This window comes from Anomaloglossus baeobatrachus, chromosome 8 (assembly GCF_048569485.1).
Source record: "Anomaloglossus baeobatrachus isolate aAnoBae1 chromosome 8, aAnoBae1.hap1, whole genome shotgun sequence".
In the NCBI taxonomy this organism is placed as follows: Eukaryota; Metazoa; Chordata; class Amphibia; order Anura; family Aromobatidae; genus Anomaloglossus; species Anomaloglossus baeobatrachus.
In genome coordinates this window covers 240632238-240659016 of record NC_134360.1, presented here as the reverse complement: position 1 = coordinate 240659016, position 26779 = coordinate 240632238, and the positions used below count along the sequence as shown (strand labels likewise).

Here is a 26779-nt window from a genome sequence, read left to right as displayed (position 1 = left end):
TTTGCAGTTTTAAGTCCCCTAAGGGGAACTAAAAAAAATAGAAAATTGGAAATGAAAAAAATATCTAAAAAACAAAATGAAAACAAAAATGTAATCACATTCTCTATTCGCCCATTAAAATGTTGTTTTAATAAAAAAATAAACATGTTTGGTATTATGGTGTTTGTAATTGTCAGATCAATCAAAATACAAAATGAATTAAATCAATTAATAACAACCATAATAAAATACAAAATTAAACCATAAAATTTTAGTTGTGGAAACAGGTCTCCCCCACATAGAACTTGTTTGGGTATGTGCGAACTCTGCAGATTAGGTGCAGAAATTTTCTACACCTAAAAATGATGCAGCTTGTGGCAGAAAAACACCAAAAAATGCATGTTTTTTTTCTGGGGGGGTTCATTGCGTTTATGTGCTATGCGTTTTTTTATTGATGCAGGACAAAGATGCACCAACAATTGACATGCTGCTTCTTTTTTCTGCACCAAAAACTGCATGGAAAAAAAAGAAGCAACGTGCGCACAGCATTTCTCAATTCTTATAGCGTTTGATGAGAGAAGGCAAATTTGGGCACAAAAAAAATGCAGCAAAAACGCGCAAAAACGCAGTGTGCACACACAGCCTTAATATTTTGGCAATATGTGGTAGACCTCTCTAAGGCCCCCTTCACATGCATGTGTCTCCGATACGTGCTAGTTTCGTTCTCACATGTACCGGAGACACGGGCACACGTAAACCCATTAAAATCAATGGGTTTATGTGCACGCATGTGTGCAGCCATTGACCCGTGCCTCCGTGTGGAGCAGACGTGAGCCTGTGTGCTCCACACGGATGCATGTCCGGTTTTCTCTGGCAGCACGGGTGTCACACGGCCGCACACGTACCACATGGATGTAGTGAGGATGCGGTCCTGTGTGAAACGCGCCGGAGAAAACTCACGTGTCAGAGAAAAAAAACAAATCTTTACTCACCTTCTCCTGCCCTGCTGTCACTTGCTGCCAACCGCCGCTCATTATGCTCATTTAATATTCACTTCACTGCGGCAGAAGCAGCAGCAGCGGGGAGTCGGCAGGGCTGGAGACCGAAGTTCAGCACCACGGACAGCGACGCCAGGGACAGGTGAGTTGAAAGTTCTCGTTCTCCGTGTGTTATCACGGAGAACACACGTAGTGCCATAAACACGGCACACGGAGGGGAAAACGCACCTTTGACACGTCCGTGAAACACGTGCATGATTTTCACGGATGTGTGAAGGGGGCCTAAGAAAGAGCTATTATCGAATCCAGATGCGCACGTTGCACTTTATTTGTCAGCATTTTTTTTTTTTTTACAAAAGTTTGTGACAAAAAAGAAGTAGCATGTTGATTCTTTCTTGCGTTTTTTGTCATTTGTCACCTATTGAAATCATTGAGGGCATCAAAAATGCAAGGAAAACGCATGCTATCAAATTGGTGCGTTTTACATGCATTTTGCATGCTGTTTTGTCAACAAAAATGAAGCTCACCAACTTAGTTCTAGAAGGACAAAATCAATGCTGAAGACCAGAGGATGGGATGAGGCAGAGGTAAGTCATAGGAGACCAGGGTGAATAGGTAATGGTGCCTGGAACGACAGCAGGCTGGGTGCAAATGTCACTGTGTCCGGTGTGCTGACTGTCTGGTAGCAGGCCCATCCTCTGGTCTTTGCTATCCTAAGCTCAGATTCTGCCAAGCATCTATTTTTGTGCTTATCTACCTCTTGATATATATTCCTTGAAAAAGGCTCTAATGTGAGACAAAACGTTGGCATTTTGGTTGACTCCTTTTGCAGAATATGATAATAAAATATTCTTCAATATCATATTGAAATTTTTTCCTATGCGTTCCAGAAATATTAGTATTAGGCAAACCACCTGAGTGACTGAAGTGAGCTGCACGATCAGCAGTTCCCTCACTCAGGTGTTTGCGGTCACAGCTGGAGACCTCCACCTGTGAGCGCAAATCATCCGAGACTGAAGTGAGCCGCATCTTGAGGACTCATGTGAGTGATGGCACTGCCCATTGCGTGGCTCACTTCAGTAGCGGCCTGAATCTCACAGCAGTGAACCCGTGACGTTATCGCTGTGACACACGCCGGTTTGTGGGGCCCGCAGCTGTGATTTCAGGGGTTCACCCGAGTTCATTCTGATTGCTGCAGCTCTTTCCACACTTACAGCTGGCAGTCATACTGTATGGCTCCTGGCTGTGACAGGACAGGGATGTAGCAGAGCTGAATCGCTGTGGGACCTCGTGTGGATTACTTGGAACCTGGAAGGGTGTTTTGGGGGTTAATAAAGTGGTGGAAGAGGGGCTTTTTATTTTATTTCACATAAGGCCTAAGGCCATATTATATAGCTGCTCTCAGTCTTTATTATAAATCAAATCCAATATGCAAATACCCAGGGATGTTTTATGTAGAGGCTAAAGTCAGCGAAGCCAAAACCTCCACCTCAACAAAATTTAATATCAAGATCAAATGTTTAAAAGGGAATCTGTCAGCAGGTTTTTTTATTTAATATGACAGCAGCATAATACAGGGCACAAGAGCCTGATATTAACCCCTTCACGACCGCGGGCCGTAAAATTATGTCCCTGCGGTCATAACCTTACTGCCCGCGGTCTGCCGGCGGCAGCATGCCGCGATCGGCGCCCATCTCAGCTGATTTTCACAGCTGAGATGTGTGCCTGCTAGGCACGAGCAGAATCGTTATCTGCTCGTGCCGTTTAACCCCTTATATGGCGCTGTCAATATGTGACAGCGCCATTATAAGCGCGATCGCGGTAAAATCTTACTTACCGCCCGATCCCGGAAGTCACGTGACGCGATCACGTGACTCCCGATAGTTGTCATGGTAGCACAGGGTCATGTGATGACTCCTGTACTACACCTGACTTGCTTTCACTTTCGCTGTGCCGGGGGCACAGCAAAAGAGAAATAGAGCGTATCTGCTGTTTACAGCCGTGTAGCTGTGATCAGCAGATACTGCAGAGCGATCGGATTGCTGATCGCTATAGCCCCGTAGGGGGACTAGTAAAATAAAAAAAAAAGTTAAAAAAAAGTTTTAAAAAATTAAAAAAAAAACAAAAACCTAAAAGTTCAAATCACCCCCCATTTGCCCCATTGAAAATTAAAGGGTTAAAAAAATAAAAAATACACACACATTTGGTATCGCCGCGTTCAGAAACGCCCGATCTATCAAAATATAAAATCAATTAATCTGATCAGTATACAGCGTAGCGGCAAAAAAATTCCAAACGCCAAAACGACGTTTTTTTGTCGCCACAACTTTTGCGCAAAATGCAATAAGAGGCGATCAAAACGTAGCATCTGCGCAAAAATGGTACCGTTAAAAACGTCAGCTCGAGACGCAAAAAATAAGCCGTCACTGAGCCATAGATCCCGAAAAATGAAAACGTCAGCTCGAGACGCAAAAAATAAGCCGTCACTGAGCCATAGATCCCGAAAAATGAGAACGCTACAGGTCACGGAATATGGCGTAAAACGTGCGCCACTTTTTTCGGACAAACTTCCGATTTTTTTTAACCCCTTATATAAAAGTAAACCTATACATGTTTGGTGTCTACGAACTCGCACTGACTTGAGGCATGACACCCACACATCAGTTTTACCATATAGTGAACACAGTGAATAAAATATCTCAAAAACCATAGTGCTATCGCACTTTTTTTGCAATTTTTCTGCATTTGTAATTTTTTTGACGTTTTCCAGTACACTATATGGTAAAACTGAGGGTTTCATTTAAAAGTACAGCTCGTTCCGCAAAAAATGAGCCCTCACATGACCATATTGACTGAAAAATAAAAAAGTTACGTCTCTCAGAAAATGGCGAAAAAAAAAAACGGAAAGCGAAAAATCGGCCGGACGTGAAGGGGTTAATAGGGATCTGTCACTTGCTGGGCTTTGTGCTGTAGTGTCTATACAATCAGTATTTTATCAACATGAGGTTAATTCTACTGGACTAAATCTTGGGTGCCAGGTGGTCAGCAGTCCTACTCTGAATAAATGTTTAACTCCTTGCTGACAATTACACAGGAAGGTGTGACTCAGGGGAGTGTGTGGAGTTATACACAGCCCAAAAGTCTTAGTAGGGGCGTAATGGTATCGGTTTCGACCAGGACCGGGAGTGGAAAGAGGCCATATATACCAGGATAGGGGACATATATACCAAGATGGGTCCAGGATGGGGAACATATATACCAGGAAACGGAACATAAATATGATGATGGGCCACGTATATACCAGGATGGGGAGCATATATACCAGGATGGTGAACATATAAACCAGGATGGGCCCAGGATGAGGAACAGACAGTATATACCAGGATTGGAAACATATATAACAGGATGGGCCATATATATACAGTATATACAATGCCTTGCAAAAGTATTCGGCCCCCTTTGAACTTTTCAACCTTTTCCCACATTTCAGGCTTCAAACAAAGATAAAAAAAATTATTTTTTGGTGAAGAATCAACAACAAGTGGGACACAATTGTGAAGTTGAACGAAATGTATTGCTTATGTTAAACTTTTGTAAAAAATAAAAAACTGAAAAGTGGGGAGTGCAATATTATTCGGACCCGTTAAGTTAATACTTTGTAGCACCACCTTTTGCTGCAATTACAGCTGCAAGTCTCTTGGGGAATGTGTCTATCAGTTTTGCACATCAAGAGACTGAAATTCTTGCCCATTCTTCCTTTGTAAACAGCTGGAGCTGAGTGAGGTTGGATGGAGAGCGTTTGTAAACAGCAGTTTTCAGCTCTTTCCACAGATTCTCGATTAGGTTCAGGTCTGGACTGTGACTTGGAACTTAGATAATAGTATAATGCCATAAGCATTCCGAAAAAGCATACAATGAAAAATGCCACTTGCTAACTTGAAAATGTGAATAATGAAATGCATACCTGCCATGAATATTAGGAAAAAGGAGATATTTAGCAATTGCATTGATCAATGTAACTGAGCCCCAAAACCTCGTCAAGGTATATCTCTATATTGGGGTCCATTGCTCTATGACCCTAACTGTGTGTCATCTCATTGCAATTAAAAACTGTTATGTGTAGAGAGGGGTAACCAAGGACTTGCTTATATAGGATACTTCTGGATATGTTTATTTGTGAACCATTCCATTGTAGATTTTGCTTTATGTTTGGGATCATTGTCTTGTTGGAAGACAAATCTCCGTCTCATTTCTTTTGCAGACTCCAACAGGTTTTGTTCAAGAATGGTCCTATATTTAGCTCCATCCATCTTCCCATCAATTTTAACCATCTTCCCTGTCCCTGCTAAAGAAAAGCAAGCCAAAACCATGATGCTGCCACCACCATGTTTGACAGTGGGAATGGTGCGTTCAGGGTGATGAACTGTGTTGCTTTTACGCCAAACATATCGTTTGACATTGTGCCCAAAACTTTCGATTTTTTTGTGCCCAAAACTTTCGATTTTGGTTTCATCTGACCAGAGCACCTTCTTCCACATTTTTGGTGTCTCCCATGTGGCTTGTGGCAAACTTTAAGTGACACTTTTTTATGGATATCTTTGAGAAATGGCTTTCTTCTTGCCACTCTTCCATAAAGGCCAGATTTGTGCAGTGTACGACTGATTGTTGTCCTATGGACAGACTCTCCCCCCACAGCTGTAGATCTCTGCAGTTCATCCAGAGTGATCATGGGCCTTTTAACTGCATCTCTGATCAGTCTTTTCCTTGTTTGAGATGAAAGTTTGGATGGACGGCCGGGTCTTGGTAGATTTGCAGTGATAGGATACTCCTTTCTTTTCAATATGATCGCTTGCACAGTGCTCCTTGGGATGTTTAAAGTTTTGGAAATCCTTTTGTATCCAAATCCAGCTTAAAGGTCCTGTCACACACAGAGATAAATCTGTGGCAGATCTGTGGTAGATCTGTGGTTGCAGTGAAATTGTGGACAATCAGTGCCAGGTTTGTGGCTGTCTACAAATGGAACAATATGTCCATGATTTCACTGCGACCACAGATCTGCCAAAGATTTATCTCTGTGTGTGAAAGGGCCTTTAAACTTCACCACAACATTATCACGGACCTGCCTGTTGTGTTCCTTGGTCTTCATGATGCTTTCTGCGCTTTAAACAGAACACTGAGACTATCACAGAGCAGGTGCATTTTTACGGAGACTTGATTAAATACAGGTGGCTTATATTTATCATCATCAGTCATTTAGGACAACATTGGATCATTCAGAGATCCTCAATGAACTTCTGGAGTGATTTTGCTACACTAAAAGTAAAGGGGACAAATAATATTGCACGCCCCACTTTTCAGTTTTTTATTTTTTACAAACGTTTAACATAAGCAATAAATTTCGTTCTACTTCAGAATTGTGTCCCACTTGTTCTTGATTCTTCAACAATATTTATCTTTATGTTTGATGCCTGAAATGTGGGAAAAGGTCGAAAAGTTCAAGGGGGCCGAATACTTTCGCATATATATATATATTTATATATATATATATACACATCTATCTAATATATAAAGCTGAGTGTATATATGTGTGTGTGTGTGTGTGTGTGTGTGTATGTCCTGTAAAGGAATCCGCACCATTGCATTATTGCATTTGCAATCACAAAATTTTGCCCAGACGCCTTATGTGACTCAGGGAACGTCATAGACTATGTTTGGACGGGAAAATTTAACCCTGCACTTTACAGTTAGTCTCCAAAATCCTGCCTCTATTAATCTGAATGGAGCTGGGAGATACGGGCTATTAGTAGCAACTATCAGTGGTTGCTATAGGAACAAAATAAACTGTTAGTATAAGAAGCTTATGTGTGAGGTAATAAGATGTCGGTGGGGAGACGGATAGAGGGAGACAGAAAAAGACAAGACAGACAGAGACACAGAAAGAGACAGAGAGATAGAGACAGAGACAGCCGGGCAAAGAGACCGCCGGGTAAAGAGACCGCCGGGCAAAGAGACCGCCGGGCAAAGAGACAGCCGGGCAAAGAGACAGCCCGAGAAAAAGACAGCCCAGGAAAGAGACAGCCCGGCAAAGCGACAGACGGGCAAAGAGACAGCCCTGGAAAGAGACAACCCTGGAAGGAGACAGACGGGGAACGAGACAGACGGGGAACGAGACAGAAAGACAGAGAGAGACAGGCAGACACAGAGAAAGAGAGAGACACAGAGAAAGAGACACAGAGCTAGAGAGAGACAGACAGAGAGACTGATACAGAGACAGACAGAGAAACTGATACAGAGACAGACACACAGAGACAGACAGAAACTCGAAGAGAGACAGCTACTATCCCGGGCGACGCCCAGGTACTACAGCTGATATATATATATATATATATATATATTAGTGGAACCTTGGTTTAAGAGTAACTTGGTTTAAGAGTGTTTTGCAAGACAAGCAAATCTTTTTACAAATTTATAGCTTGGTTTAAGAGCAATGCTTTGCAAGAAGAGCAAATACTCACCATGCACACTTCCGGTTTTGTCCTTTCACCACGTTCGGACCTACTCTGGAGGTAACTTTCTGTATATATGTACTGTATACATTATACCATTGTACAGTATAGTATATACTATACAGCAGAGGTTCCCAACTCCAGTCCTCAAGGCACACCAACAGTGCAGGTTTTCAGGATTGCCTTAGTATTGCACAGGGGTTGGAATCATCACCAGTGCAGGTGATTAAATTACCACCTGTGCAAAACTAAGGAGATCCTCAAAACCTGCACTGTTGGTGTGCCTTGAGGACTGGAGTTGGGAACCTCTGCTATACAGCATGTCTATCAATTTGCATTTGTGGTTACAGTATTATACTTTCTTTCTGCTAACCAGCACAGCACATTGCTTGTACCTCTCGCACACCAACAATTTTATTGTAAGTTAAAATGCAGTTTAATTTGTTTTTATGTTTTTTTACTGTACAGTGTTTTGTATTTGTGTACTGTAATAATTTTATATGACTACAGTACATTATTTTGCATTACTGTAATAAGTTTGTATAAATACAGCAAATATTTTTGGGTTGTGGAACGAATTGTCTGTGTTTCAATTATTTCCTATGGGAAAATTCGCTTTGATATAAGAGTACACTCCCGGAACCAATTATGCTCGTAATCCAAGGTTCCACTGTATATACCAGGATGGGGGACAGATAAATCAAGATGGGCCCAGGATAGGGAATATTACTTCATAATGCGGGAGGGGTGGTAACTCATTTGTCCATATTGGATTTAAAACACTACAAGGGCCCATACATTAGAACAACATGCAGGTTGGGGAGGAAGGGGTTGGTGCTAATTTTACACTGGGGCCCATCGGATTCTAGTTACACCACTTATCTCTGCCATATCTATATCAGACAAACAAGGATTCTATCAAAACTACACCAAGCAGTCCAGTAACTACATCGCTGGAATCAGGCTTTCTTGCTCTACATTATGCTGCTGTCAGATAATATACCAAAAACTGAAAGATTGATTCCCTTTAAATTGGCTGTTCCCTACTTGGACGACCACTACAGGGAGCGGCCCATCTGGCATTTGCCAGACTTGCCCTATGGCCAATCCGGCCCTGCATACATACATACAGACAGACACACACGCAGCTCAGCGGGGCCCACACAGACAGCTCCAGGGGGCCAGCACATACGACTTCGGGGAGGGGGGGCAGGGCATACATCGCGCGGGGGAGAAGCGCATGCAGTTCACCGGGGCCCATAAATCGGGGGGCGGGAAGGGCACATACAGATCGAGGGGGGGTCCCACATACCGCTAAGGTCACGGTGGAGAGGGCCCACACAGCGCCAAGGGAAGCGTTGTGCTGGAGGTCACTGACTGGCACTGCGCCACCTCCATCTGTGGGACCGAGCAGGACGCCGTGCTAGCTCCGCCCACAGATGAAGCTCAATCCAGGAGGACGCAGCGAACGCTGTGGTCTGCTCGCCTTAAAGGGACGGCAGCCACAGTTTCCTGCCGAGGACTGCGGTCCCCGAAACTCGGCCCGGGGGCAGCAGAACTGATGAGGCCAAGTGGGCCCCCCCAGCTCTCCAGGGCCCCGGCATTTGCCCGGGTGTGCCGCCTGCTGACGCCGGCCCTGTCAGAGGTTAGTGGCTGTAACAAGATCAGCACAGCGCAGCAGCCTCTGTACTCTGTAGAGCCACATAGACCTCATAAACATGTACTGTACATATTTATTGAAGTAGAGAAAATCAAGAAAATATCCATAACACTGATAAAAGTATACCATATTAAACCCTTTTTACGGCTTTATAGTGTTTTTATGGGGGACATTTAAACGTTTTTCTGAGGAATCACCTTTATATGACTGTCCTTCAAAAGATCACAGCACTGCTTTGTGCACCAGGTATTGATCAAAAAACAAGTGCATTTGTATTAAATTGCGTAAACCTTAGATGTTAAAGACTACAGTCACTACAATGTGTCTGACAGAAGCAAGGAGCTCACTTTGCCAGCTATCAGCCCTTTACAACGCCAACTTACTGTCCTCCACTGATGGACAATAATGCTTTGACTCAATACCATGCATTTAAAAGCATAAAGCAGTATTAAGCAATCAGACTACCATTTCAAGTGATCATAATCACAGGGTACTGATGGTGTTTAACAGGAGGCCTACTGAATGCCTGGTGTGTGCCATGTTTGCAATGAATGTTCTTAATGTGGCCAGGCTTCATAGGAGATTTACAATAGACTACAATATGGAAGTATTGGAGTATAATGTAAAAGCAATGGAGACTAATCAAAAATATTTTAAAAAATTAATATATTAAAGCTCATTTAACTCTTTTACCCCGAAAAAAAGTCATAAATATTACAAAATAATACCAATAACAGCAATATCTAGAACCTTTAAATATACATACATATCCATAGAAAGAGTGAATGAATACCGTCATAGGTATATCATGCTGAAAAGCATTTAAAATAATATATGGAAAACCCTGTGTGGGTGACCATAAATAGAAAAATTGCAAACCACTAAGATAAAGTACAAAAAGCAGGAGAACAGAAGTGGTTAAGATGCAAAATGTATACTAAAGTTTATTATTACATGCAAATATATTGTTAAAGCACATAAATAAATTATATAGTGCAAAGAGACAGAGGTTGCATTGGCACAATACAAATAAAAGGACAGGTCACATAGTAATATGTACCAAGATTGTCAGTTCATATAGAAAAATCATTACTAACACATGTGACCACCCATAAAAAAACACTGGTGATTCAACAAAGTAATGGACACAGACACCTAGTCAAAGCCGTCCCCAGTATAAGTTTTACATACCAGGGCTGTGTCAGAGTCAAAACAAATCACCAGAATAAAGTTTAAAGTGCCAAGTGCAAGACCAGAAGTCCCCCCCATACAAACGGTGGCGTCACAAACTATATACCAACTCCCCTGTATATACCACTCCCCTCTTACATTTGGAGTAGCCGCACGACCCCCGTGTCCGGAGACCCTCGAGCCACAGCGAACCTGGATCCGAGCAGCTCGGCTGCTTCCACGGGGGCAGCACATAATCTCTGGATTTTGGTCCCCATAGACTTATACGGGTACCAGATTCCGGAGTAGATCCGGGTTTTTTTTTTAATTCAGCAGGGACCCGCCGATCCCGTTTTTTTGCGAGTTCGACCAACTCTATCAATGACTTATGTTCCAGCATGAATAATACAATCATGCAATGAATGAACACATACATACATGTATATAGATATATTCACACACACACAACACAGACGTGGTCAAAATTGTTGGTGCCCATCGTTTAATGAAAGAAAAGCCCACAATGGTCACAGAAATAACTTGAAGCTGACAAAAGTAATAGAAAAAAAAAAATTCAACTCACCGTGTTGAATCAGTCTCAAAGGCTCTCTGGAGCTTTGGACAAGGTGCTGCCACGCCTAAAGCAAGTCCATGAATGAAGAAAAGTCCAGCTTCCACAGAGAGGTCCTTATTTTTTGCTATTTTTTATTTTTCTTTGGCACAAATAAATAGGCACATAATAGTCAGGACAGAGTCATGACCACGTAAGCAACGCGTTTCGAGTGAAGCAGCACTCTTAATCATGATTAAGGCGTGCTTTGCACGTTGCGACATCGCAAGCCGATGCTGCGATGTCGCACGCGATAGTCCCCGCCCCCGTTGCAGCTGCGATATCCTTGTGATAGCTGCCGTAGCGAACATTATCGCTACAGCAGCTTCACATGGACTCACCTGTCCTGGGACGTCGCTCTGGCCGGCGACCCGCCTACTTATTAAGGGGGCGGGTCGTACTGCGTCACTGCGACGTCACACGGCAGGCGGCCAATAGGAGCGGAGGAGATGAGCGGGATGTAAACATCCCGCCCACCTCCTTCCTTCCGCATTTCCTACGGGAGCCGCGGTGACGCCGGTATGAGATGTTCCTTGCTCCTGCGGCTTCACACACAGCGATGTGTGCTGCCACAGGAACGAGGAACAACATCGGACCGTCGCGTCAGCGTAATTATGGATTACGCCGACACTACACCGATGATACGATTACGACGCTTTTGCGCTCGTTAATCGTATCATCTAGGCTTTACACACTACGATGTCGCCTGCAATGCCGGATGTGCGTCACTTTCAATTTGACCCCACCGACATCGCACCTGTGATGTCGTAGTGTGCAAAGTACCCCAAAGAGTGCTGCGTCACTCGAAATGCGTCACTGACGTGGTCATGACTCTGTCCTGACTGTTATATGCCTATTTATTTGTGCCAAAGAAAAATAAAAAAATAGCAAAAAAATAAGGAACTCTCTGTGGAAGCTGGACTTTTCTTCATTCATGGACTGACAAAAGTAATACTAAATAAAAAAAATCTATGAAAAAGGAACAAATAACAGTCAGACATTGCTTTTTAACCATATTTCCACAGAATTTAAAAAATAATAAAATTCATGAAACAGGCCTGGACAGAAATAATGGTTCCTCCTTAACTTAATATTTTGTTGCATAGCCTTTTGAGGCAATCACTGCAATCAAACGACTCCTGTAACTGTCAATGAGACTTCTGCACCTCTTGACGGGTATTTTGGCCGCTCCTCAAGAGCAAACTGCTCCAGTTATCTCATGTTTGAAGGTTGTCTTTTCCAGACGGCATGTTTCACCTCTTTCCAAAGATGCTCAATAGGATTTAGGTCAGGGCTCATAGAAGGCCACTTCAGAATAATCCAATGTTTTCCACTTAGCCATTCTTGGCTGCTTTTAGCTGTGTGTTTTGGGTCATTATCCTATTGCAAGACCCATGACCAGCGACTGTGACTAAGCTTTCTGACAGTGGGCAACACATTTCTCTCTAAAATCCCTTGATAGTCTTGAGATTTCATTGTACCCTGCACAGATTCAAGACACCCTGTGCCAGATGCAGCAAAGCAGCCCCAGAACATCACAGAGCCTCCTCCATGTTTCACAGTAGGGACAGTGTTCTTTTCTTGATATGCATTATTTTTCTGTCTGTGAAGATAGAGCTTATGTGCCTTGCCAAAAAGTTCCATTTATGTCTCATCTGTCCATAGGACATTCTCACGGGAGCTTTGTGGCTTGTCAACATGTAGTTTGGCAAATTCTAGTCTGGCTTTTTTATGGGATTTTTTTCAACAATGGTGTCATCCTTGGTCGTCTCCTATGAAGTCCACTTTGGCTCAAACAATGTCGGATGGTGCGATCTGACACTGATGTTCCTTGAGCTTGAAGTTCACCTTTAATCTCTTTAGAAGTTTTTCTGGGCTCTTTTGCTACCATTCGTATTATCCGTTTCTTTGATTTGTCATCAATTTTCCTCCTGTGGCCACGGAGGTTGGCTACAGTCCCATGGATCTTACATTTTTTAATAATAACTGCAACTGTAGTCACAGGAACATCAAACTGCTTGGAGATGGTCTTATAACCTTTACCTTTAACATGCTTATCTATAATTTTATTTCTAATCTAATTTCTAATCTCTCTTTCCTTCGCTTCCTCTGCTCCATCTTGAGTGTGGTACACACCATGTCACCAAACAGCACAGTGAGTATCTGTAGCCCTATATACAGTCCCACTGACTGATTACAAGATTGTAGACACCTGTGATGTTAATTAGTGGACACAACTTGATTTAACATGTCCCTTTTGTCCCACTATTTTCAGATTTGTATTTATTATTACTTTTGTCAGATTCAAGTTATTTCTGTGACCATTGTGGGTTTTTCTTTCATTAAACGAGGGGTACCAACAATTTTGACCACATGTGTATATACTGTATCTATTTATATATCTATATATACTGTGTGTGTGTATGTATATATATATATATATATATATATATATATATATATATATATATATATATATATATACATACATACATACATACATACATACATACATACATACATATATATATATATATATATATATATATATATATATATATATATATATATAAAATGAACCAAGAGCGGCACAGAAAAAAACAATTATGGGTGCAGGGCCTACCAAGCAATTTTTCAAATTGCCAATAATATAGACAAAAAGAAAAGGAGGACATAACTCTAATATTAAAGCTGAAAAAGCAAACCTTTATTGGCCCATGATGTGGCCAATTAGCCACATTCTTGTATGGGATTTAATAAATATATTTCATTCATTTGGGAATCCTCCTTTCATTCATGGTTCTTTTTTTCTCTTTGGTTCATATAGTGTTCAGTATTTTGTGAGATGATCCCATTAGAGCCCCCTCCTCTCTCAGTCTTGATATTGCTGGTATAGCACCAATCCGAGAGGTTTAGTTTCAACTATTTTCATTTTCATAAAACTCAAAAATGGGCAACCCCTTTAATCAAGGACGGTATAGAAGGTAAGGCAAATAAACTCCCAACAAAGAATATAGAAAAAAAAAAACAGAGTCTGTACTTTTTTGATGGTCTGTACTTTCTTAGGATGGCCCAGTCTGGCCTTGCTATTGCTTAGGAAGGCTTGAGATACTATTATGTAGTTCTGAATAATCCCAGCGTAGACTTACCTCTAGATTCAATAGTATAAGGATTGATCAATAAACCATCAATGGTGTTTGGTGGGGTAGCGTTTGTCACTCCATCATAGACAGTATCAACCAAACGTCTGGGCGTAGGGGTTACGGTCTCATTTGCAAATTCTACATCCATTTCAGGCACTAAAGAGCCGCTCCTGCAGGAAAGATCCAAAAAGTCAGGTTAGAAGTGTGGAGTAATCAGTGTATTGTATATATGACAGCAGATGGGGGGTGTAAAGGATGTAGAGGAAGAGGATCAAGCTGTGGTAGGGATTACTGATTTTTGATCACCTGGTCAACCACATTTATACAAGTATATATTGATTATAACTTGCAAAGTTTTAAAGCTTATTGAAAATATAGTGCGATTATTTATTATAAAGGAACCTTTCACATTCAGAAATGCTATTTATACCGAGATATAGGGTTATTCTGCAGATAAGTAGAAATTAAACCCTGACAGCTGGTGAAAAGTGCGACTACAGGGACAAAATTAAGTTTTATTTCCTCTGCAGCTACTGGCTCCAGTCTGTTGTGAATGTCAGTTATGCTGTTGCTGCTGTGAGGCTCCCTCTTGTGGGCAGGAATGGTTTTGACAGAGACCAGGTGTTCTTGAGCAATGGGCGTTTCCATTGCTAACTCAGCCTATTTTAGCCTTGGCCTCCTGGCAGTCTGAGCCGGTTATCATTGTCCTGTCGCTCACCTGCCTTTTCATCTTGCTTCTGACCACATCTACCCCAGATAAGTGCTTGGTTCTTTCTTAGTTGTATTGTTCTTTTTGTTCTTATCTCGGTTTGTCATTTACTGTGGTTATTGTCAGTTTATTTGCATGCAGGAATCTTCCCTCTTTGTTGCTTAGCTGGGAAGCTCCCTGCAGCTATGTTTGGAGTTTTGCTCCTATAAAGGCCCCTTTACACACTGAGACTTTCTAGCGATTCCACCAGCAATCCCGACCTGGCTGGGATCACTGGAAAGTCTCTAAACAGTCGCTGGTGAGCTGTCAAACAGGCAGATCTGGCCAACGACGCAGCAGCGATACGGACCTGCAGAACGACCTTGCTAGTCATTGGGGACGTGTCACAGCTGCTATTTGACGAATCACACCTATGCTAGGGGCGTGGTGTTTGGCGCTGAAGCCACTTAAGTTCCCTTTTTAACCCCCCTCCCTCAGCTCCAATTGGTGATCGCTAGTGCGTTCCTATTGGCGTCCCCAAGCTTGGAAAGATTGGCAAAATTCGCGATTGTATATCCTTTGTTCCTGAGCTTCTGTTGCTTAGCGCATCTTTGTAGAGTTCTCTGTGCGGCGACTGCACCCTGGTTTATCTATACAGCATCAATACAGCTTCAATCAAATGGTGCTTACCGTATAGGCTTTATAGTATTGCAGACTGGAGAACTCTCTAATGATCCGCAAACCAGCACGCTCAGGAATAAGGTAGCGTTGAAACAAAGGACGGAAGTGCTAAAGTTGCCTTCTTTTCAGTGAAAGCCGCCCAATCAGAATGCAACAGCGACCACCAATCGGAGGTAAGGAGGCGGGAAAGGGAACGCTATAGCACGCCTATGGGCTGGTTTCTAAGTCGCTAACGATGTCGTTGTAACGGTGTCAAACACACCGATGCATGCTGCGCAGCGGAAAATAAAAGACCAAAAAATGGTCCTGAAAGATTTGTAGCGATCAGCGACCTCACAGCGGGGGCCAGGTCGCTGATGTGTGTCACACATTGCAATGTCGCTGGAGAGGTCGCTATTACGTCACAAAACCAGTGACGTTACAGCGATATCGCTAGCGATGTTGCAGTGTGTAAAAGGGCCTTAAGTCCATGTGTTTGTTTCTTCTTGAATTTGTAATTGTTCCTGTTTTTTCTGTTCATTAGTTTGACAAGAGCGCCTGATATAGGACGGAATACAGATCGTGCGATCTGAGGACCTTTTTGTACTATCAGGTATTTGGGTTTTTGTAGGGTTTTTCTCTGGCCAGCATCAGCCCCTTTCCTATTATTTCCTATTTAGTTAATGGGGCCTCACCTTTGCTAATCCTATCCTTTATCTGTGTATTGTATTTTCTTATATCACCGTAGTCTTTGAATGTGGGGGGCTTGCTATACCTTTGGAGGTCTACTCTGAGGCAGAGAGTTATTCATCATTCCTTCTTTTAGGATAGCTAGTTTCTCCGGCTGGGTTTGCGGTGCATAGGATGTTAGTTCACTCCTCAGCTACTTCTAGTGTTGGTGGTTAGTAAGGGGATGGCGGCCAGATTAGCTGCCAATGCTCTTGTCACCTTTGTGCCTATGATAAATTGTGATCTTCCATGGTTCCGGATCATAACAGCAGTCTTTGGGAGGTGCAGGGATCGGTTACAGTCACTGCGCAATAAACAATGAGTGCATGATTAATCACTCCCCTGCACAGCGACTGACAGTCTGCTCTGTACATACAATCTACAGTGGGTACAGAAAGTATTCAGACATTTTTTATTCTTTGTTTCATTGCAGCCATTTGGTAAATTCAAAAAAGTTCATTTTTTCTCATTAATGTACACTCTGCACCTCATCTTGACAGAAAAAAACAGAAATGTAGAAATTTTTGCAAATTTTATAAAAAAAACAAAACTGAAATATCACATGGTCATAAGTATTCAGACCCTTTGCTCAGACACTCATATTTAAGTCACATGCTGTCCATTTCCTTGTGATCCTCCTTGAAATGGTTCTACTCCTTCATTGGAGCCCAGCCGTGTTTAATTAAACTGATAGGACTTGATTTTGAAAGGCACACACCTGTCTATATAAGACCTCACAGCTCACACTGCATGTCACACCAAATGAGAATCACGAGGTCAAAAGAACTGCCCAAGGAGCTCAGAGACAGAATTGTGGATAGGCACAGCTCTGGCCAAGGTTGCAAAATAATTTCTGCAGTACTCAAGGTTCCTAAGAGCACAGTGGCCTCCATAATTCTTAAATGTAAATAGTTTGGTACCACCAGAACTCTTCCTAGACCTGGCCGTCCAGCCAAACTAAGCAATCGTGGGGGAAGAGCCTTGGTGAGAGAGGTAAAAAAGAACCCCAAGATTACTGTGGCTGAGCTCCAGAGATGCAGTAGGGAGATGGGAGAAAGTTCCACAAAGTCACCTATCACTGCAGCCATCCACCAGTCAGGCCTTTATGGCAGAGTGGCCCGATGGAAGCCTCTCCTCAGTGCAAGACATATGAAAGCCCACATAAAGTTTGCAAAAAAACAAATGAAGGCTCCCAGACTATGAGAAATTCAAGAATTTTTCAATTCTGAAAATCAAGATTCTCTGGTCTGGACGAAGATAGAATTTTTTTGGTGATAATTCTAAGTGGTATATGTGGGTAAAACCAGCCACTGCTCATCACCTGCCCAATACAATACCCACAGTGAAACATGGTGGTGGCAGCATCAAGCTATGGGGTTTTGTTTTTTTCAGCTGCAGGGACAGGAAGACAGGAAGAAGGGTTCTTCTGGTTTAAAGAAATTTGCAAAAATGTCTATATTTCTGTTTCTTTCTATCAAGTTGGGGTGCAGTGTGTACATTAATGAGAAAAAAAAACTTTTTTGAATTTACCAAATGGCTGCAATGAAACAAAGAGTGAAAAATTTAAAGGGGTCTGAATACTTTCTGTACCCACTGTAGGAGATAATAGTCGACATCCGACCCTATCTCCTACACTGTAGCTTCTTACTGCAGTGACCTGGGCACACACCCTGGGCTGTCCAGGTCACAGTTGTGAGAGGAGAATGGCGCCATCTTCGTGAAGCCCACAATGTATGGTATGCCTTCCCTTGTAGTTGCCCTGTGCTAAGCAAGCTGAGTGGCGACAGGAGGAACTGCTGGGACACCAGGCTGACAGGAGGAGGTGTCGGGAGCAGAGGTCTGGGAAGAGGTGGAGTACCGGCGGCAGAGAGCAGCAACCTGACATCATTAGTTCAGTACCAGGCTGCAGATCACTGCTCATCGCCACTGTGTTCAGAGCACAGCAAAGAAATCATCACGCTGCTGAGCTCTGAACACATTGAGGCAGCTTTGCTATATTCCTGCAAACTGACATAGCAGAACTGTGTACTGTATGGAGCGCTATGGGGCACATTATACAGTGGAGAACTATGGGGCACATTATACAGTGGAGCAGTATGTGGGGCACATTATACAGTGGAGCACTTTATGGGGCACATTATACAGTGGAGCACTTTATGGGGCACATTATACAGTGGAGCACTTTATGGGGCACATTACATTGTGGAGCAGTATATGGGGCACATTATACAGAGGAGCAGTATATAGAGCACATTATAATGTGGAGCACTATATGGGGCACATTATACTGTGGAGCACTATATGGGGGATTTTGTACTGTGGTGCACTATATGGGGTACATTATAGAGTTGAGCACTATATGGTGTACATTATACTGTGGAGCACTATATGGGGCACATTATATTGTGGAGCATTATTTGGAGCACATTATACTGTAGAGGACTACATAGGGCACATTATACTGTGGAGCACTATATGGGGCACATTATACTGTGGAGCACTATATGGGCATTTTGTACTGTGGAGAACTATATGGGCCGCATTATACTGTGGAGCACTATATGCGGCACATTATACAGTGGAGCACTATATGCGGCACATTATACAGTGGAGCACTTTATATTGGACACATCATACAGTGGAGCACTATATATTGGACACATTATACAGTGGAGCACTATATATTGGACACATTATACAGTGGAGCACTATATATTGGACACATTATACAGTGGAGCACTATATATTGGACACATTATACAGTGGAGCACTTTATATTGGACACATTATACAGTGGAGCACTATATATTGGACACATTATACAGTGGAGCACTATATATTGGACATATTATACAGTGGAGCACTATATATTGGACACATTATACAGTGGAGCACTATATATTGGACACATTATACAGTGGAGCACTATATATTGGACACATTATACAGTGGAACACTATATATTGGACACATTATACAGTGGAGCACTATCCCAGCCGTCCTCTAACACGTTCCACGTTTCAGTATCGCTTTGCAGTCACCAGCAGAATGGTTCCTCTCTGTGATCTTAAAATTCATCCTCCTGAGAGTTGAGCGAGTAACTATTTGTTCGTACTCGCTATACTCATAACGAGTACTGTCTAATCCTCACGTATTAATTCCAAATAGCGTCTGCAATGCAAATCAATGGGAAATACTTGCAAAGTAACGAGTCACCTGAATGCCGTACTATTCGTGCGAGTAGAGAATAGTGCGGAATTCGGGTTAATCGTTACATTGAGAGTATCCCCCATTGACTTGCATTGCATACGCTATTCGAAATGAATACGCGAGTATTAGACAGTACTCGTTATGAGTATAGTGAATACGAATAGTCAGGTACTCGCTCAACACTAAGGCTATGTGTCCACGGGAGAATGTATCTGCGGATTTTTCTGCATCAAAATCCGCAGCTTTCCCGCAAAGTCCGCACCTTTTCATAGGTGCGGATTTGCCGCGGATTTACCGCGGATTTGATGCGGATTTTGGTGCGGATTTTTTTTTTTTTTCCCAATTTTAAAGCCAAAATCCGGAAGAAAATCCGCAACAATAATTGACATGTTGCAGATTTTTCCGGACGAAAATCCGCACGATTTCTGCTGCGGAAAAATCCGCAGCGTGGACACAGCATTTCCCAAATGCCATAGAAATGGCTGGGGAGTAGCTGTGCTGCAGATTTTCGGGAAATCCGCGGCTTTTCCGCGAGAAATCTGAGGCAAAATCCGCGCATTTTCCGCAGTGCGGGCACATAGCCTAATCCTCCCTTATTCTTTTGCAAACCACCAGAAGGGGAGTGAATTGGACCATGTGACCAGGCCCCGCCCACTTTCACTGCTGTTATAATGTAGGCTAGTTGTACACTAGGTTTTTTATGACAAATTTTAGCAGCTGCTCCCCCTAGTGTTAAAAAAGGGAAAACGTAAACCTTTTTAAATTATTTTCATATTTTACGCCATTAAAACAAATACTTTTTAAACAAAGTAAATATTAATATTTTACATTTTTTGAATTGTTGAAAAAAATGTTTGTTTTTTTATGGCGCCTTCCCTATAAACCACCCCCCAAACAAACAGATAAATGAATGTGGCAGTAGTGATTTCCCCGGCAGCTGATGATAATAATTATATTCCTCCCGGCTTATTATCACTGTATCCTTCACACTCATATATAAGAACTTACCTAAATATTATTATGGTTATTCTTATAACGATGAAATATTTGTTTAAAAACACCATCACCTGTAGAGAGAGATGAAAGGAGAGAAGGGTGAAGGTCCAGTAATGACAGTGGGAATCCCCCATCATCCTGTGCTGTGGCTTCTAGTCTGCTCTGCTGCAGTCTATACTCCTAGATGGGAGCGACGCAGCAGATGATAGACAAGTCACTACAGGAGGGGAAATGGAGCAAATGTTGTTATAAATTTCCTATATGTTTCTATCAGTCGTAGATTGTTATTTTAACTGTCAAAAAGGAAAAAATGAAAACCAGGAATTATATCGTAGGAGCATTTAATTGAATACATTTCACCTGTCTTCTTTAGAATTCATTGTCACTTACTTTTTGTATTATTTCAGTGGACTGTCTTTCATAGTCTGTAGACGATCGGTCCTGGAGACTGGGCGTATATGTTCTGTTTACAATCTTGAATGTTAATGGTAGTATGTTCTTAGCAGTTGTGGTTGACACTAGCATAGTAGTCATTGGAGGCTTAGTACTGGTTGGAGGCTGTGTGGTGGTGGGTGGTTGTATAGTAGTTGGAGGCTCTGTTGTAGTAGGAGGCTGTGTTTTAGTTGGAGGCTCACTGGTAGTGGGAGGCTGTGTTTTAGTTGGAGGCTCACTGGTAGTGGGAGGCTGTGTTGTTGTAGGTTCTGTGGTAGTTTGAGGTTGTGTGGTAGTTGGAGGTTCGGTAGTAGTTGGAGGCTTTCTTGTAGTTGGAGGCTCAGTGGTAGTGGGATGCTGTGTAGTAGTGTGAGGCTCAATCGTAGTGGGAGGTTGTGTTGTAGTTGGAGACTCATTAGTAGTTGGAGGCTTTGTTGTAGTTGAAGGCTCAGTGGTAGTGAGAAGCTGTGTTGTAGATTGAGATTTTGTGATAGTGGGAAGCTGTGTAGTAGTTGGAGGCTCTGTGGTAGAGGGAGGCTGCGTTGTAGTGGGAGGCTGTGTTGTAGTTGGAGGCTCAGTGGTAATAGGAGGCTGTGTTGTACTTGGAGGTTTAGTGCTTGTAGTAAGCTGTGTGGTGGTTGGAGACTCAGTGCTGGTTGGAGGTTGTGTGGTAGTTGAAGGCCCAGTACTAGTAGGAGGTTGTGTGGTAGTTGGAGTCTCACTGCTGGTAGGAGGCTGTGTGGTAGTTGGAGGCTCAGTGCTGGTAGGAGGCTGTGTTGTAGTTGGAGGCTCAGTGCTGGTAGGAGGCTGTGTGGTAGTTGGAGGCTCAGTGCTGGTTGGAGTCTGTGTGGTAGTTGGGGGCTCAGTGCTGGTAGGAGGCTGTGTAGTAGTTGAAGGCTCAGTGCTGATTGGAGGCTGTGTGCTAGTTGGAGGCTCAGTGGTAATGGGAGGCTGTGTTGTAGTTTGAGGTAGTGTGGTAGTTGGAGGCTCTGTGGTAATGGGAGGCTGTGTTGTAGTTGGAGGCTCTGAGGTAGTGGGAGGTTGCGTTGTAGTTGGAGGCTCAGTGCTGGTTGGAGTCTGTGTTGTAGTTGGAGACTCAGTGCTGGTTGGAGGCTGTGTAGTAGTTGGGGGTTCTATGGTAGTTGGGGGCTCAGTGCTGGTTGAAAGATGTGTAGTAGTTGGGGGTTCTATGGTGGTTGGAGGCTCAGTGCTGGTTGGAGGCTGTGTGGCAGTTGAAGGTCCAATACTAGTAGAAGGCTGTGATGTAGTTGGAGGCTCGGTGCTGGTTTGGGGCTGAGTCGTAGTTGGAGGCTCAGAGCTTGTAGGAGACTGCGTGGATGTTGGAGGCTCAGTGCTGGAAGGAGGTTGTGTGGTAGTTGGAGCCTCAGTGCTGGTAGGAGGCTGTGTAGTAGTTGGAGGCTCACTGCTCGTAGGAGGCTGTGTGGTAGTTGGAGGCTCACTGCTGGTAGGAGGCTGTGTGGTAGTTGGAGGCTCACTGCTGGTAGGAGGCTGTGTGGTAGTTGGAGGCCCAGTACTAGTAGGAGGCTCTGTAGTAGTTGGAGGCTCAGTGCTGGTAGGAGGCTGTGTGGTAGTTGGAGGCTCAGTGCTGGTTGGAGTCTGTGTGGTAGTTTTAGGCTCCGCGCTGGTTGTTGGCTGTGTGGTAGTTGGTGGTTCAGTGCTGATTAGAGTCTGTGTAGTTGGGGGCTGAGTGCTGGTTGGCGTCTTTGTGGTAGTTGGAGGCTCAGTGCTGGTTGGCGTCTTTGTAGTAGTTGGAGGCTCAGTGCTGGTTGGACTCTGTGTAGTAGTTGGAGGCTCAGTGCTGGTAGAAGGCTGTGTAGTAGTTGGAGGCTCAGTGCTGGTTGGAGTCTGTGTGGTAGTTGGAGGCTCAGTACTGGTAGGAGGCTGTGTGGTAGTTGGGGCCTCAGTGCTGGTAGGAGGCTGTGTAGTAGTTGGAGGCTCAGTGCTGGTAGGAGGCTGTGTAGTAGTTGGAGGCTGTGTGGTAGTTGGAGGCTCAGTGCTGGTAAGAGGCTGTGTGGTAGTTGGAGGCTCAGTGCTGGTAGGAGGCTGTGTGGTAGTTGGGGGCTCAGTGCTGCTAGGAGGCTGTGTAGTAGTTGGAGGCTCAGTGCTGGTTGGAGTCTGTGTGGTAGTTGGAGGCTCAGTGCTGGTAGGAGGCTGTGTGGTAGTTGGGGGCTCAGTGCTGGTAGGAGGCTGTGTGGTAGTTGGAGGCTCAGTGCTGGTTGGAGTCTGTGTAGTAGTTGGAGGCTCAGTGCTGGTAGGAGGCTGTGTGGTAGTTGGAGGCTCAGTGCTGGTAGGAGGCTGTGTGGTAGTTGGAGGCTCAGTGCTGGTTGTAGGCTGTGTGGTAGTTGGAGGCTCAGTGCTGGTAGGAGTCTGTGTAGTAGTTGGAGGCTCAGTGCTGGTAGGAGGCTGTGTGGTAGTTGGAGGCTCAGTGCTGGTAGGAGGCTGTGTGGTAGTTGGAGGCTCAGTGCTGGTTGTAGGCTGTGTGGTAGTTGGAGGCTCAGTGCTGGTTGGAGTCTGTATAGTAGTTGGAGGCTCAGTGCTGGTAGGAGGCTGTGTAGTAGTTGGAGGCTCAGTGCTGGTTGGAGTCTGTGTGGTAGTTGGAGGCTCAGTGCTCGTAGGAGGCTGTGTGGTAGTTGGGGGCTCAGTGCTGGTAGGAGGCTGTGTAGTAGTTGGAGGCTCAGTGCTGGTAGGAGGCTGTGTAGTAGTTGGAGGCTCAGTGCTGGTAGGAGGCTGTGTAGTAGTTGGGGGCTCAGTGCTGGTAGGAGGCTGTGTAGTAGTTGGAGGCTCAGTGCTGGTAGGAGGCTGTGTAGTAGTTGGAGGCTGTGTGGTAGTTGGAGGCTCAGTGCTGGTTGGAGTCTGTGTAGTAGTTGGGGGCTCAGTGCTGGTTGGAGGCTGTGTAGTAGTTGGAGGCTCAGTGCTGGTTGGAGGCTGTGTGGTAGTTGGTGGCACAGTGCTGGTAGGAGGCTGTGTGGTAGTTTTAGGCTCAGTGCTGGTAGGAGGCTGTGTAGTAGTTGGAGGCTCAGTGCTGGTTGGAGGCTGTGTGGTAGTTGGAGGCTGTGTGGTAGTTGGAGGCTCAGTGCTGGTTGGAGGCTGTGTAGTAGCTGGAGGCTCAGTGCTGGTTGGAGGCTGTGTGGTAGTTGGAGGCTGTGTGGTAGTTGGAGGCTCAGTGTTGGTTGGAGTCTGTCTAGTAGTTGGAGGCTCAGTGCTGGTTGGAGGCTGTGTGGTAGTTGGAGGCTGTGTGGTAGTTGGAGGCTCAGTGCTGGTTGGAGTCTGTGTAGTAGTTGGGGGCTCAGTGCTGGTTGGAGGCTGTGTAGTAGTTGGAGGCTCAGTGCTGGTAGGAGGCTGTGTGGTAGTTGGAGGCTCAGTGCTGGTAGGAGACTGTGTGGTAGTTGGAGGCTCAGTGCTGGTAGGAGACTGTGTGGTAGTTGGAGGCTCAGTGCTGGTAGGAGGCTGTGTGGTAGTTGGAGGCTCAGTGCTGGTAGGAGGCTGTGTGGTAGTTGGAGGCTCAGTGCTGGTAGGAGACTGTGTGGTAGTTGGAGGCTCAGTGCTGGTAGGAGGCTGTGTGGTAGTTGGAGGCTCAGTGCTGGTAGGAGACTGTGTGATAGTTGGAGGCTCAGTGCTGGTTGTAGGCTGTGTGGTAGTTGGAGGCTCAGTGCTGGTAGGAGTCTGTGTAGTAGTTGGAGGCTCAGTGCTGGTTGGAGGCTGTGTGGTAGTTGGAGGCTGTGTGGTAGTTGGAGGCTCAGTGCTGGTTGGAGGCTGTTTGGTAGTTGGAGGCTCAGTGTTGGTTGGAGTCTGTGTAGTAGTTGGAGGCTCAGTGCTGGTTGGAGGCTGTGTAGTAGTTGGAGGCTCGGTAGTGGTGGGAGTCTGTGTGGTAGTTGGAGGCTCAGTGCTGGTAGGAGGCTGAGTAGTATTTGGAGGCTCAGTGCTGGTAGGAGGCTGTGTAGTAGTTGGAGGCTGTGTGGTAGTTGGAGGCTCAGTGCTGGTTGGAGTCTGTGTGGTAGTTGGAGGCTCAGTGCTGGTAGGAGGCTGTGTAGTAGTTGGAGGCTGTGTGGTAGTTGGAGGCTCAGTGCTGGTTGGAGTCTGTGTAGTAGTTGGAGGCTCAGTGCTGGTTGGAGGCTGTGTGGTAGTTGGAGGCTCAGTGCTGGTAGGAGGCTGTGTGGTAGTTGGGGGCTCAGTGCTGGTTGGAGTCTGTGTAGTAGTTGGAGGCTCAGTGCTGGTTGGAGGCTGTGTAGTAGTTGGGGGCTCAGTGCTGGTTGGAGACTGTGTAGTAGTTGAAGGCTCAGTGCTGGTCGGAGGCTGTGTGGTAGTTGGAGGCTCGGTAGTGGTGGGAGGCTGTGTGGTAGTTGGAGGCTCAGTGCTGGTTGGAGGCTGTGTAGTAGTTGGGGGCTCAGTGCTGGTTGGAGGCTGTGTAGTAGTTGGAGGCTCAGTGCTGGTTGGAGTCTGTGTAGTAGTTGGGGGCTCAGTGCTGGTTGGAGGCTGTGTAGTAGTTGGAGGCTCAGTGCTGGTTGGAGGCTGTGTGGTAGTTGGTGGCTCAGTGCTGGTAGGAGGCTGTGTGGTAGTTTTAGGCTCAGTGCTGGTAGGAGGCTGTGTAGTAGTTGGAGGCTCAGTGCTGGTTGGAGGCTGTGTGGTAGTTGGAGGCTCAGTGCTGGTTGGAGGCTGTGTAGTAGCTGGAGGCTCAGTGCTGGTTGGAGGCTGTGTGGTAGTTGGAGGCTCAGTGCTGGTTGGAGTCTGTGTAGTAGTTGGGGGCTCAGTGCTGGTTGGAGGCTGTGTAGTAGTTGGAGGCTCAGTGCTGGTTGGAGGCTGTGTGGTAGTTGGAGGCTCAGTGCTGGTAGGAGGCTGTGTGGTAGTTGGGGGCTCAGTGCTGGTAGGAGGCTGTGTAGTAGTTGGAGGCTCAGTGCTGGTAGGAGGCTGTGTAGTAGTTGGAGGTTCAGTGCTGGTAGGAGGCTGTGTAGTAGTTGGGGGCTCAGTGCTGGTAGGAGGCTGTGTAGTAGTTGGAGGCTCAGTGCTGGTAGGAGGCTGTGTAGTAGTTGGAGGCTGTGTGGTAGTTGGAGGCTCAGTGCTGGTTGGAGTCTGTGTAGTAGTTGGGGGCTCAGTGCTGGTTGGAGGCTGTGTAGTAGTTGGAGGCTCAGTGCTGGTTGGAGGCTGTGTGGTAGTTGGTGGCTCAGTGCTGGTAGGAGGCTGTGTGGTAGTTTTAGGCTCAGTGCTGGTAGGAGGCTGTGTAGTAGTTGGAGGCTCAGTGCTGGTTGGAGGCTGTGTGGTAGTTGGAGGCTGTGTGGTAGTTGGAGGCTCAGTGCTGGTTGTAGGCTGTGTAGTAGCTGGAGTCTCAGTGCTGGTTGGAGGCTGTGTGGTAGTTGGAGGCTGTGTGGTAGTTGGAGGCTCAGTGTTGGTTGGAGTCTGTGTAGTAGTTGGAGGCTCAGTGCTGGTTGGAGGCTGTGTGGTAGTTGGAGGCTGTGTGGTAGTTGGAGGCTCAGTGCTGGTTGGAGTCTGTGTAGTAGTTGGGGGCTCAGTGCTGGTTGGAGGCTGTGTGGTAGTTGGTGGCTCAGTGCTGATTAGAGTCTGTGTAGTTGGGGGCTCAGTGCTGGTTGGCGTCTTTGTGGTAGTTGGAGGCTCAGTGCTGGTTGGAGTCTGTGTAGTAGTTGGAGGCTCAGTGGTGGTAGGAGGCTGTGTGGTAGTTTGAGGCTCAGTGCTGGTAGGAGGCTGTGTGGTAGTTGGAGGCTCAGTGCTGGTAGGAGACTGTGTGGTAGTTGGAGGCTCAGTGCTGGTAGGAGACTGTGTGGTAGTTGGAGGCTCAGTGCTGGTAGGAGGCTGTGTGGTAGTTGGAGGCTCAGTGCTGGTAGGAGGCTGTGTGGTAGTTGGAGGCTCAGTGCTGGTAGGAGGCTGTGTGGTAGTTGGAGGCTCAGTGCTGGTAGGAGACTGTGTGGTAGTTGGAGGCTCAGTGCTGGTTGTAGGCTGTGTGGTAGTTGGAGGCTCAGTGCTGGTT

The 26779-nt window shown here is 45.1% G+C and overlaps 1 protein-coding gene across 1 annotated transcript in view; it reads right to left on the bottom strand.

Annotated features, from left to right (window-relative positions):
- Window positions 1-24723, bottom strand: part of LOC142249332 (uncharacterized) — a gene marked incomplete at its 5' end in the record, with an annotated part of 35312 nt that extends 10589 nt beyond the window's left edge. The window contains 4 exons of the mRNA XM_075320962.1: window positions 14073-14236; window positions 20362-20420; window positions 20740-23302; window positions 24053-24723. Coding sequence (XP_075177077.1) covers window positions 14073-14236; window positions 20362-20420; window positions 20740-23302; window positions 24053-24723 — 3457 coding nt within the window. The remainder of the gene's footprint in view (window positions 1-14072; window positions 14237-20361; window positions 20421-20739; window positions 23303-24052) is intronic.
- Between the last annotated feature and the right edge of the window lie 2056 nt (window positions 24724-26779).